The 12,035-nt window shown below is 42.5% G+C and overlaps 1 protein-coding gene and 1 non-coding gene across 2 annotated transcripts in view; both read right to left on the bottom strand.

Moving 5' to 3' along the window:
• The window catches only part of BPIFC (BPI fold containing family C), a 28,290-nt gene that overhangs the window by 5,840 nt on the left and 10,415 nt on the right, over positions 1–12,035 (bottom strand). The window contains exons 7-11 of the mRNA XM_025048775.1: positions 9,705–9,796; positions 8,203–8,379; positions 7,021–7,074; positions 6,047–6,217; positions 5,326–5,393 (exon numbers count right to left, since the gene is read on the bottom strand). Coding sequence (XP_024904543.1) covers positions 5,326–5,393; positions 6,047–6,217; positions 7,021–7,074; positions 8,203–8,379; positions 9,705–9,796 — 562 coding nt within the window. The remainder of the gene's footprint in view (positions 1–5,325; positions 5,394–6,046; positions 6,218–7,020; positions 7,075–8,202; positions 8,380–9,704; positions 9,797–12,035) is intronic.
• Positions 4,945–5,063, bottom strand: LOC112481953. Its single transcript, XR_003047133.1, has one exon. It is a non-coding gene; the product is annotated as a 5S ribosomal RNA (ribosomal RNA).

Below are 12,035 nucleotides of genomic sequence, written 5' to 3'. Positions count from 1 at the left end.
CTAGGATTGAGCAAAGAGCATGGCACGTGCAGGTACTAAGTGTTCATTCACTGACGCACGTAGCTGATATTTATTGAACATCTAACATAGTCAGCCCTGGGACAGGTGCTGCAGATAGGATTGTGAGCAAAACCAGACACGGCCATTGCTCTCACGTGGGGAGGCGGCTTACAGGCCTAGTGGGGAAGAAGGCATTAATCGAATAACCTCACTGATGAAGGTTTCATTACAGACTGAGAAGAATGCTTTGGTGAAAAGAAAGAAATTTGTTGAGGCAAATAACAAAGGAACCTGATCTAACTTGGTGAGTATAGGAAGTTTTCCAAAAAAGGGAAATACGTCTTTCAGCTGACATGAAGGATGAGCGGGATGAAAAAGGCAAAATGAGGAAAGACGTGGGAAGGGGGAGGGGTCTAGGCAGAGGTTGCAAAGGCCCTGTGGCAGGAACAGAGAGCTTGGGAGAGAGTATAGCAAGATGATGCTAGAGAGGCAGATGGGGTTGACCAGCTGGGCTTCTCAGGCCATGTTAGGATTCTGATATTTATCCTAAGAGCAAGGACTCTACGGAAGGCTTCTAGGAAGGGAGATGATGTCTGTGTTTTGTCAAGATCGCCCTGGCTGCAGTATGGAGAAAAGGTCAGCAGGTCAAGAGGTTTCACAGGTGCTTGTTATAGACTCAGCAACGTGCGAGGCAATGTGAAGAATTTTATTTATATCCTTATTTATGAGGAATGGAGAGCTGTATGTACAGGAAGCAATTAGAGAACAATAACAAGTAGTGTGTATTCAGGTGCTCCTTTGAGGGTTTACGCACCACACTGACTTGCTGCAGGAATTCTGAGGTGTGAAAATGTGAAGAAACCAGCGTGGGTTGGAGATGTGTGTGTGCATGTGTGTGTGTGTGTGTGTGTGTGTGTGTGTGTGTATGAGAGAGAGAATGAATGAATGTGGGGGAAGACGGATGGATAGATAGGGGAAAAGAAGCTGCCCTTTGGGAGAAGCACTCTGCACGCTACCATGTAAGTACCCTACCTACCATGTCCCTTGGCACCCAGTATTGTAATTGCCTGAAATCTGAGTGTTCCTCTCACCAGGCTGTGAAGCTGGAAGGTAGAAACCCCTGTCCTCTCTACTTTCTGTATCAAGGACAGTGCAGAGAACATAATAGGCGCTTAGTAAATTCTCATTGATGGATATATGGGTAAATGAGAAGATACAGGACATGGGTGGGGAGTGTTTATTGGAATTGGGGTCACTTTGAGGGTGAGCCGATTTAAAGCAGAATGTTCATTTTAGGGAGCTATGGGAAATAAGGTTGGCTGGCTCGAAAGGGAGAACCAGTAACTGAAGAACTTGAAACCCCCAGGCTGTGGATCTAGTCCAACTACAAAAGGTTTTGAGGGCAGGAATGTGTTGAGCCCATTCCAGTATGAAAGGAACCCTCTCAATGAGGAAAAGTTCCCCAACGTTTTAACTTCATTGCCTTCTGCAGCCTGGAAATTCCCCCCACAGGGTCTGAGAGAAGGGGAAGAAGTCATTTGGGGTTTCCTCCTCTGACTGGGCTCCCCACTGTAGTATTCCTCTGTCTTGTCTTCGACAGTAGTTAGGAGGAAGGGTGGAAATGGAGGGCAGCCCAGGTGCCAAGCCTGAGCTCTGGTGACCCATCCAAAGCGCTGTCCCAGCAGAAACCGAATCCATTCTTCCCAGACCTGTTTTCCCTTCTGAGTTTCTCTCTAGATGGCTCACGTTGGGAAATGTTTATCCACCCAGGCTTTGAGGAGTGGAGTTAACTGGTGATTCTATCTGCTTATAGTCAGCTTTATTTGCATTTTCTGATGGTGTTTCATGGGAGGGGTTGTAGGGTGTGTGTGTGTGTGTGTGTGTGTGTGTGTGTGTGTGTGTGTGTGTGTGTGAATGGTGGTGGGGTGCAGTTTGGGAACACCTCAAGCCTCAATCATGGCATGTCCAAAATGTTCTAAAGTTCTAAATGGTTCGACAATAATGTCCATTTAGTTGTTTTGAGCTTTACTTGTGATTAAGAAAAGAGGATTAGAATTAAGTCATCTGGATGAGGACCAAAAAAGGAAAAGTGTTATTTAATTTGGCTTCTGAAATAATCTTGAAATCTCAAAATGAAATAATCTCAAAATAATCTCAGATGTCTACTATGTGAGCCGACCTGTATTAGAGTTACCTCCAAATAGAATTGTGTTTGGAACAAAAGTCTCTACTGTAGATAGAGCAGTAAGAATCTGGTTTATGACTTCGAGGGCCAACTCTACAGCTTTTAAGACCATCCTGACTTGTCATGTCTGTTGGGACCAATTTCCCTGTCTTATTTGGTCAAACTTTGATCCTAGAATGAGGAAAGAGAAATATTAGGAGTAATGAATCTTTCCTGAGCACTGATTATATGTGTGTGTTTCTTACATCATCTTATCTGTCGTGTGTGTTTCTTACATCATCTCATCTACCCATACGACCACTCTATGGAGAGGTGCTCTGTTTTGCTGATGGGAAAACCGATACATGGAGAGGTTAATCAACTTGCTGATGGTCACAGAGCTTCAAATGACTGAGGTAGAATTCAAACTCACATATGCTTGACTCCAGAGCCTGCGCTCTGAACTAGACATACCCAAAGAGGTCAAGTTTACTATTTATACTCCCAGCTTTTGCTTTCTTTATCCTTCCTTTACTCGATTCCGTAATACTATGAGAAAAGGGCTGTGTCCAATGCCAGTGTCTTCTACCAATCCTTAACACTGAGAAAGAATAAGTTGCCTGTTTCGATTCAATGTGACTCCATGCTCGTGGGTTTCTGCCTCTAGGCAAGGGTATTTATTTTTTAAGTCTTAAGTCTAAGTCTTATTTTTAAGTTTTAGCTTTTCACTACGTCAAAGGCAGTATAATGTAGTAAATAAACAGTCATGCTTTTGAAAACAGACTCGCTCAGGTTCAAGACCTAGCTCCACTATTCAACAGCTCTGTGACGTAAGTTATAGAAGCTTCATGAACTGCAAAATGGGTATAATAATACCGAACTCCAGTATTATTCATTCAATCTGCAGACATTTACTGAGCACTGTGCCAGGTCCTGGAGGTACAGAGTTGTGAGATTTAAACGAAACAGTATACATGCAGTGCTTGGCACAGGACCGATAGACAAAAAAGGCTCAATAACAACGAGTGGTCACAAATAGTAGAATAAAAGGCAATTTCTCTAACAGCCATCGCTGGGCAGGAGACCAGGTAGGAGGTGTTTTCTGAATAGGGGAATTCTTGAAATGATCTTGTATGATTGAGCACCTCCTTCCCCTGGCTAAGGCCAGCCTAAATTTTAAGTAATAGCCATAGCCAACATTTCTTGAACACTTAATATGCACTTTACATGGGTTAACTCATGTATTTCTTGCAACGACCCCTGAAGTGGGTTTTGTTGCATCCTCATTTTATAGAGGAGGGAATGGAGGCTCAGTGAGGTTAAGTAACTTGCCCGAGACCCCCACAGCTAATAAATCTGGGCTGGGATTTGAACCAGCTATTCTGACTCCAAAGCCCACGATCTCGCCACCTCTCTAAACTCACCGCACTGGATGTGCCTCTGATTTCTGCATCTCGTGTCTACACAGCCTGCCCCAAGCAGCTCCAGAAAGAGATTCCTTCAGGCAGGGGATGGTTAGAAAGGCTGTGGTGTTCTGGGGAGCTGGATTTGGAGACCCTGTGTTCTTGGTTCTTCTCAGGGATGTTTCACTGATCCCCACCCACTTTAGGCTTCTTCCTGCTGTGTCTCTCTCTGATATCACCTAAGAACAAACCAGCTCATCCTGAAAAGCAGCGCTTGCCTGAGAAGCCCAGGAGGGGAGGCACTGGCTGGGGTGGCCGGTGTAGGATGTGGGGCTACCGCTCTTGCAAAGGCTAAGGTGGCTCTTTCAGCAATGCCTCTGCTCCTTTGCAAAGTCTCGCCTCTGGGTTTGGCTGCCTGAGGCCTGAGTGATGATATCACCTAAGAACAAACCAGCTCATCCTGAAAAGCAGCGCTTGCCTGAGAAGCCCAGGAGGGGAGGCACTGGCTGGGGTGGCCGGTGTAGGATGTGGGGCTACCGCTCTTGCAAAGGCTAAGGTGGCTCTTTCAGCAATGCCTCTGCTCCTTTGCAAAGTTTTGCATCTGGGTTTGGCTGCCTGAGGCCTGAGTGATGCCTGGCTCACCTGCCTTGCCCGGTCCACTCACATCCTGAGGTTTGTTATAGCGCCCCCTGCAGGAACCATCTTCACACTCAAAGCACTGCAACCTGTGCAGTTGGGACCGTCTTATGCTCAGAAGGGCCTTGTGCTTGGTTTAATATCCTGCTGTCTCCCTAGGTAGTCTGATTCATGGCTTCAACTACTAACTTTACAGGTCTGAGGAACATGAGCCATTCTTCCAAACGGCAATGAGTGTTCAATGACCTGCATCTATGACTTGCTCAGGTCCTTTCACACTGTGTGGCATACATCTGAGAGCCAGCTAGGCCATGTGGCACGATCTCGTTAAACTCTACCTTCTAGAAATGGGATACGAATGTCAGAGCCTGCAGGTACCAAAGGAACGATTTAGTCCAACTTCACTACTTTACAGATAAGGAAACTGAGACTCAGAGGTTAATAAATATAATCATAGCCATAGAACCTGTGAGCAGGGATTTGAAACTTCATGCCTTGACCCTATAAATTTCATGCTCTTTCCTCAGTAGCATGCTTTCTGAATTTGTTAAAGAGGAACTTTAGAGTATACTGCTGTAGCATTAGACTGTGCATTTATATTACTGTTATATTTATTTTTTAATTTTTAAAATTATTTAATTAATTAATTTATTTATTTAGGTGAAGCAATCTTTGGTTGACCTCACAGATTGCAAAGACCTTGTCAGCTTACGATCCCTTATTTTTTTATTTTAAATTTTATGCCTACAGCACCTGGTCTTCCTAGGTGGTCTCCCATCTAAGTACTAATCAGGCCTGACCCTGCTTAGCTTCCGAGATCAGACAGGATCGGGTTTGTTCAGGGTGGCATGGCCATAGACTTACTGAGTTATATTTATAATTATTTCGTGGCCCATTTTATCTTAATGTTATTCAATGGAAGAAATAAAGAACCATTTCTCAACACATTTTTTAGTTAAGTGTATACTTTGAAATTATCTGGACTATTACAAGACAAGTGGTTAAGTGATTCATTTTTTATCCAATGGTAACTTCACCCATTCTGTTATGTTCGCTTTGTCTCTGTGGTCTGTTGATTCACTTATGACAAAGGTTTTTGAAAATCAAATCTATTGATCTTACCTGTTCAGAGACAAGGAGCAGATCAATCTTTGTCCCAAAATAACTAGGCCAACACTGGTACTAGCAACCTGCAGACAACAAAAGCATTTGTTACTAAGAGGAGTAAAATCTCTTTGGTCATGAACTGGCCACGGATATTATTCCTTATAGTAGAAGCATCATAAGCTCCACTTTCCCTCTCATTCCAAGAGATATTGAAAAGAAATAAGTCTAAAAACAGTGTCTTTCAGGTAAGAAAACTAACTATAAAGACTTTTTGTTTGAGGACCTCCTTTAAATTATTTTTCTATTTTCTCTAATCTCTCTTCTCCACATACTCTGTGTGTGTGTGCGTGTGTGCGTGTGTGATGTTTCACTTAGGTTCATTGTATTAGTCCCTTTCTATTGGATTGCATTTGGCCTTCATCTGGTCAAATAAACTTGAATTCCATCTTGATTGACTTATTTCAAAGAAAAAAGAGATTCGGCTATCAATGCAAACTGAAGCAGAGGGAAGGGCGCACAGGAAGTGGAAAAGGGTGCAGAGCTGTTTTACGATGTATGGGGGTACGAGCACTGACTTCCCATATCTCTCCCCACTACAGTCCCAACCCTGTGCTCACCCCTAACCGATGTATTACTTCCCAGCCCTCGAAACACTTGGTAGACCACTGCGGGCCAGTGGTCTCCTGTAGGAAGAGGATTGGTATCCACAGGCTGCCCTTCTGTCCCTGTGACTTACAAAGTCCATGGAAACGATAGGTTCGATCGTGGAGTTCTCAGGCTGGGTGAGGATCATGATGGAGGCAGGGATGTCCAGGGTGAAGTTACCCGGTAGCAAATTGATCACAGGAGGCTCCGTGGCCATGATGCGGATCATGAAGGGCTGGGACAGGATGTAGATCTCTGCAATCTGCCCATGTTCAGGGGAAGAAACGGAGATTGGGAGACGTGAGTCGATGAGGGGACGTCACAAATTTGGGGTGGCCTGTGGTGATTAAATCTTACATCATGCAGTTAGAATAGAAAAAAACCTCTTTGATAATAGCAACAATAACATGCAAAAAAACAAAGAATAACGATTGATGTTTACCAAACACATACTGTGCGCCAGGCACCACGTCAGGCCATCCGATTTAATCTTCACAAAATCCCTGTGAGGCAGGTTCTCCCCATTTTACAACCGAAGAAAGTGAGTCTTAGAGAAGTTAAGTAATTTTCTCAAGGTCCCAGGTAAGTAAGTTGTAGAACTAGGATTCAGATCTAGGTCTGTTTGACTCAAGATCTTTGCTCTAAAACAAGGATGCTACATGAGCATCTATCTCTTTGTCCTCAAGGGCAGACCTGAGCCTTTCAGTACACTATATTCAAACTCAGGTGCTATCAAGGCATAACATTAATAGTCACTTTACTAAAGTCACGAGTGTGGGCACTATTCCTTTATTTCCCATTTAAGCTAATTATTTTAAGTGTGGTCGAACATTGTGGAAGGGACAGACGACTTATTTCGTGAACTTAAAATGCCTTTAATAGTACCTTGTTCAGTAAATATTTGTGGATATTTGATTAAAAGAAAAAAAAAAAAACTTCCTAAGAATAGAAAGGTTGACTCAGGCTCTCACCAAAAAGGAATAGAAAATGGAACCCACAAGTCTCCCAGAAGTAATTCCAACAAAACCAAATACACTATCCAGGAGTCAAATCCTGAGGTCTTACCCGGGAGAGCACGTTGCCAATGCCTTGAGAGTTTTGAACCAAGTGGCTGGAAATCTGGAAAATCAAGACCATCATGTCACTGTAAGGTTTTTAACCTGGGTTGTCTTTTCAGGAAAAATGTAGCATTCCCTACAATTTTTATGAATCATGAAGCTATTTGTACCAAAACACTTTTAGTGTTTGCAGTTGACCTGTCATTTTATAGCCCAACCATAGGAAATCTGAGGTCAAGAGAAGTAAAGCAACTTGCCCAAGGTCACACAGGAAGTTATGTTCCTTTGGGGTAAGAGCCTTTTATCTCGGGAACACTGTGTATATCACATATGTATGATCTATGTGTAAACATTCTATGGTGGTTAACCACAAGCCTTGTGTTCTTGTCCTTATTTTCAGAGATTACTGAGACATAGAATGCTTAAGTAATTTATCTGCACATATGGATGGTTTTCAAGTCTTGAAGTGTCGAATTCTTAGCACTGCATGGAAGCTGGTGCTGTCACACTTAGCATTTTGAACATAAGGTTTATAACTACACATATAATTAAGACCGACAGTATGAAAGGATTCAAAAAAGATGCTCAATACAAGTTGTTGGTTGACTGGCTGGAAAGAGTTTTCTGATTATAAAAGGGAGGGGCATGGCAAAGAGAATCAACGAATATCTGTACTATTACTGGTAATTGCGGATAAGTCAGTTGCAATTACTAACAGAGGAGATCTTTACATTGGCATAACGCAAGGAAAAATAACGATAATCAGCAACTCTTACAGAGCACTTACTCTGTGCCTGGCATTGGTCTGAAAACTTTACATTATTTAAACCTCTTTAAAGTCCGTATCAACCCTATACATAAAGAATTATTATAATTCCCATTTTTCAAATACGCAAAGTCTGGCACAGAGAATAAATTGAAATTGCCCAAGGTCACATGTAATAAGTGATGGCACTATTTAAGAGCAATCTAGAATAGTAACCCAGTATCACGAAAGACTGAAATTAGAAGGACTGGAAACTCCCCAACTAATAACACTCATTTAACAACTCCATTCGCCGTCCTCCTCGGAGTGATAGTCTACGGAGGCCCAGGAATAGAAACTAAGACATTAAAAAACCCCATAATGGGATACTTATATAAGATTAAATATTGGTGCCAATTGTCATCATCCATTAAATCTCCTCACCTCTTTTGTGGAGAGAGTGACATTGAAAGCCCCAGCTGTAAAATAAGCAAAGGACGCAGATTTAAAGAAATACTCGGAGATTCCAACGTAGAGCATAGAGTCACTGCGTTCTGGAAGCATGAAGGGCACTGGGGGGAAGGGGGGGTCGGTGAGGTTTTCCAGTGGGTAGAATACGCCCTGTGGGAAGACAGAGAAACCAGTGAATCAGGTAAAAACTCAAATGTGCAGGACCGAAGAAGGTGGACCCTCTCAAGTCAGAATAGGGAAAACTCCAGAAACTCAATAGGGAAGAAAAAAGGGGAAGTCCTTCTGACTCCTTGACTAGTGGCTATGTTTCAAAGCTCTGATGGCTTCTCGAGTATATATCTGGGCATGGCTGTCCACCCTAGGCTTTAACCCAGTGAGAAGTTCCTTAACAGCCCTTTTCTCTGAGAAAGGAAGGCAGGTTTATTTAGCTGGAGGTGACAGCTCTGAATAGTGCCTGAGGTGCCAGGTAGAGATGTCAAACCCTTGCCCTTCAAAATCTGTGAGAGCTGAGCATTTGGGGTGTCAGAGAAAAACTAAGAAGGACCCAGGACTTGGAATAGTTGAAAGCGTTTTTGTGGCATTTCCAATGCTGCTCCCATTAGCTATAGGTCGTTATTCCAAAACGGTGTCTTGTGTTAATATGTAACTAATTTGAATGATCGAGTAATCGAAATATGTTAATATGCATTTTTAAAAACAATGACATTAACTTTGGGATAAAACTAAAGGTAAGGGCAGTTAATCACTTTTCTAGAACCAGCAAACACCATTTTCACGTACTGACAGCTCCAACCAAGGTCAGTAGCCCTGAGTTAAATTGACTAACCTGAGAGTTAGAGATATGAGTATCAATATGTACAATCACTGACATGTGAAGTTCTACTAAGTGCAGACATACGTTGTGCAACTCAAACAATCTTTTACTAATTACAAAAACGTTCAAGAGTCTTTTTGAAAGAGCATAAACACGAGGGAGTTGCTCGGAAGGAAATTAAATTATTTGAAGAGCATGTAGGTATATTTTCTTTGCACGTAATATTTGTTCTCCAAACACAGTCGGCCCTCTTAATTTACAGGTTTCGTGTCTGAGGATTTAACCAATTGTGGGTCGAAAATATTCGAAAAAAATTTCTGCTTTTGCTGATATGCACTATTACTTAGGTCTATGATAGTTTTGTTTGTACTGAGCATGTACAGACTGTTTTTCTTGTCATTATTCCCTAAACAGTACAGTATAACAACTAAGTATATAACATTTACATCGTATGAGGTATTATAAGCAATCTAGAGATGATTTAAAGTAGACAAGAGGGTGTGCATAGGTTATATGCAAATACTAGGCCATTTTATATAAGGGGTTGAGCATCTGTGGGTTTTGGTATTCATGGGGGTTCAGGAACCAATTCCCCACAGATACAGAGGGACGAGTGCACTGGCTGTTGATAGCCAGGGTGAGGACTCGATGATAAGGTTACCTTCAAGTCCAGGTCAATGTTGTTCTCAGTAATTTCTGGAGCATTGAGCAGGGAAAAATCCAGCAGAGTATAGTTGTCAATCTTGGTTAGAACTAAATAACAAATAAAGCAAAAGGAAAATTTATATTCATTAAAACCATAGTACGATTAATGTCTATCCAAAACAAATTTGAAATAACTTAATAATTATAAATTCTCTGTTGTTTAAAATAACGATTACCCTATTTCCTATGTAATACATGCTCACTTTTTACAACCCAGGAAAAGTAGGTAAGTTAAAAAGAAGAAAGTAAAAATTCTTCTTAATCACATTACTCTCAGAAAAACATAAGCAAAATTTTGGCGTATAACCTTTTATTCACAAACCACACACACACACACACACACACACACACACACATAAACACACATACACACACTGCATATATACTTCTTTTTAAAAAAGGAAATTGGATAAAAAGTCACTTATCAATACTAAGCCATATATATCAGGTCTGTATAATGAGAGACTTTCAAGTTCTATGTTAAAGCCTCCTATGTAGTTAGAACTTTTTTTTTTTACAATGAATATGTGTTACTGTTGTAATTAGAAATAATTTTAAAAAATATATCAAGAGAGACAGACAGGAATAATAAAATTCACTAAGTTGGAGAGGCCAAGGAGATTCTCGTGCACGCTGTGACCGATTCATGTCATTTTTTGTACTATCATTTTCAGAGCAAAGCAGAAGGCCAGGGGACCAAGGAACCATGGGGACGGTTTGCAGGAAGCACAGATTTCAGTGTCTGAGACGGCTGTACGTGCAGCGATGCCGCGCTTGCGTTTCGACATGGCCTGGGGGAGCTGCTTTCCTGACCACCACCATGTGCTCTATGATAGAACGAACGACTTCCTCCCCGGTCTAGAGGAAGCTGCGTGAGCACCACATCTTTCCTTCTTACATGTCACGTTTGGTTTATTCCATAGAGCAAGGTGAGAAACCATAAGAGAGGACACGATTTGCCAAGGGGAGGGAACCACGCTACCCTATGTCACTACAGTTTAAAAAAGAAAATGCTTTCGAATTCACGATCTCAGTGGATCCATCGCCATGACCCTATGTCACTATAGTTAAAAAAAAAAAAAAAATGCTTTCGAATTCACAATCTCGGTGGATCCATCGCCATTCTGTGAGAGAAACAGGATGGTGACCATTTGACAGGCGAGGGGAGTGAGGCTCCCAGAAGTGAAGAAACTTGCCCAAGGTAAGCAAGGCTACGAGAATCCGCGCCGAGTCCTTTCCTCGCTCCGTCTTCTTTTCCTCATTTCCACAATCCATCCGTTTCCTTTCATCTACCTGTATCCACTCATCAATCCATTTGTCCAGCCACTCACTTCCTGTCATCCCCTTTTCAACCCAATATTTATTCAGTTAGTGTGGGTTAGGCCCTGTGCCTGCTGCTGGGGACAAAGAGGTGAGTCAAAACCCTGTCCTCGTGGAATTCATAGTCTGGAAGAAGAGACAGACATATGAATGGGAAATTATAATACGATGTGGTAAGAGCAGATCTAAAACTGAGCTCCTGACGGTCCAATACAAACCTATTCTTATAGTCTTCCTATTCTTCCGATTTTCTAGTTGCTCAGGGTAAAAGCCTGAGGTCACCCTTGACTCCTCTCATGACCCACACACAGCCAGTGTGTCAGCAAATACCACTGTCCCTATCTGCAAGGTCCATCCAGAACCTGAACATGTCTCGCCATCTCCGTCCAGGCCAGAAGCTGCCCTTCTTACTCGTATGGGTCACCGCTGTAGCCTCTCCAGTGGTCTCCCTGCTTCCACCCTTGCCCCCATCCTTTCTATCAATAATAGACAGAAGTCAAAGTGATCTTCTTAAAACAGAAGTCGGATCGTGCAAGGCTTGCTCAGAATTCTCCAAAGGCTTCTGATGTGAGGCTAAGCCCTTGTGATGACCTACAGAGCCCTGAACATCTGACCATCTGCTTTCCTCTCTCTGACCTCATCTCCTGCTACTTCCCACCCTCGCTCCCTCTGCTCCCAATGTGGCCTCCTCACAGCTCCTCCCGCACGTGTGGCACGTTCCCGCTTCAGGGCCTGAGAGTCTGCAGTTTCAATGACCTGGAATGTACTCCGCCCAGATCTAGGAGTGGTTTACTCCCTGCTTCATTCAGGTTCTGACCCTGTGCTCAGTATCTAAAATGAAAAACCTTCTAAAACGGAACCCCCTGGCCACACTATCTAAAACGAAAACCATGCCCCAGTTCCTTTTCTGTTTTATTCTTATTTTTAACACTTATCATAGCTTTTACTTATTATCTTGCTTGCTGTC

This window comes from Pteropus alecto, unplaced genomic scaffold, assembly GCF_000325575.1.
Source record: "Pteropus alecto unplaced genomic scaffold, ASM32557v1 scaffold94, whole genome shotgun sequence".
Taxonomy (NCBI): domain Eukaryota; kingdom Metazoa; phylum Chordata; class Mammalia; order Chiroptera; family Pteropodidae; genus Pteropus; species Pteropus alecto.
Note: the sequence above shows the minus strand (reverse complement) of the source record. Positions and strands in the feature narration are given on the sequence as shown.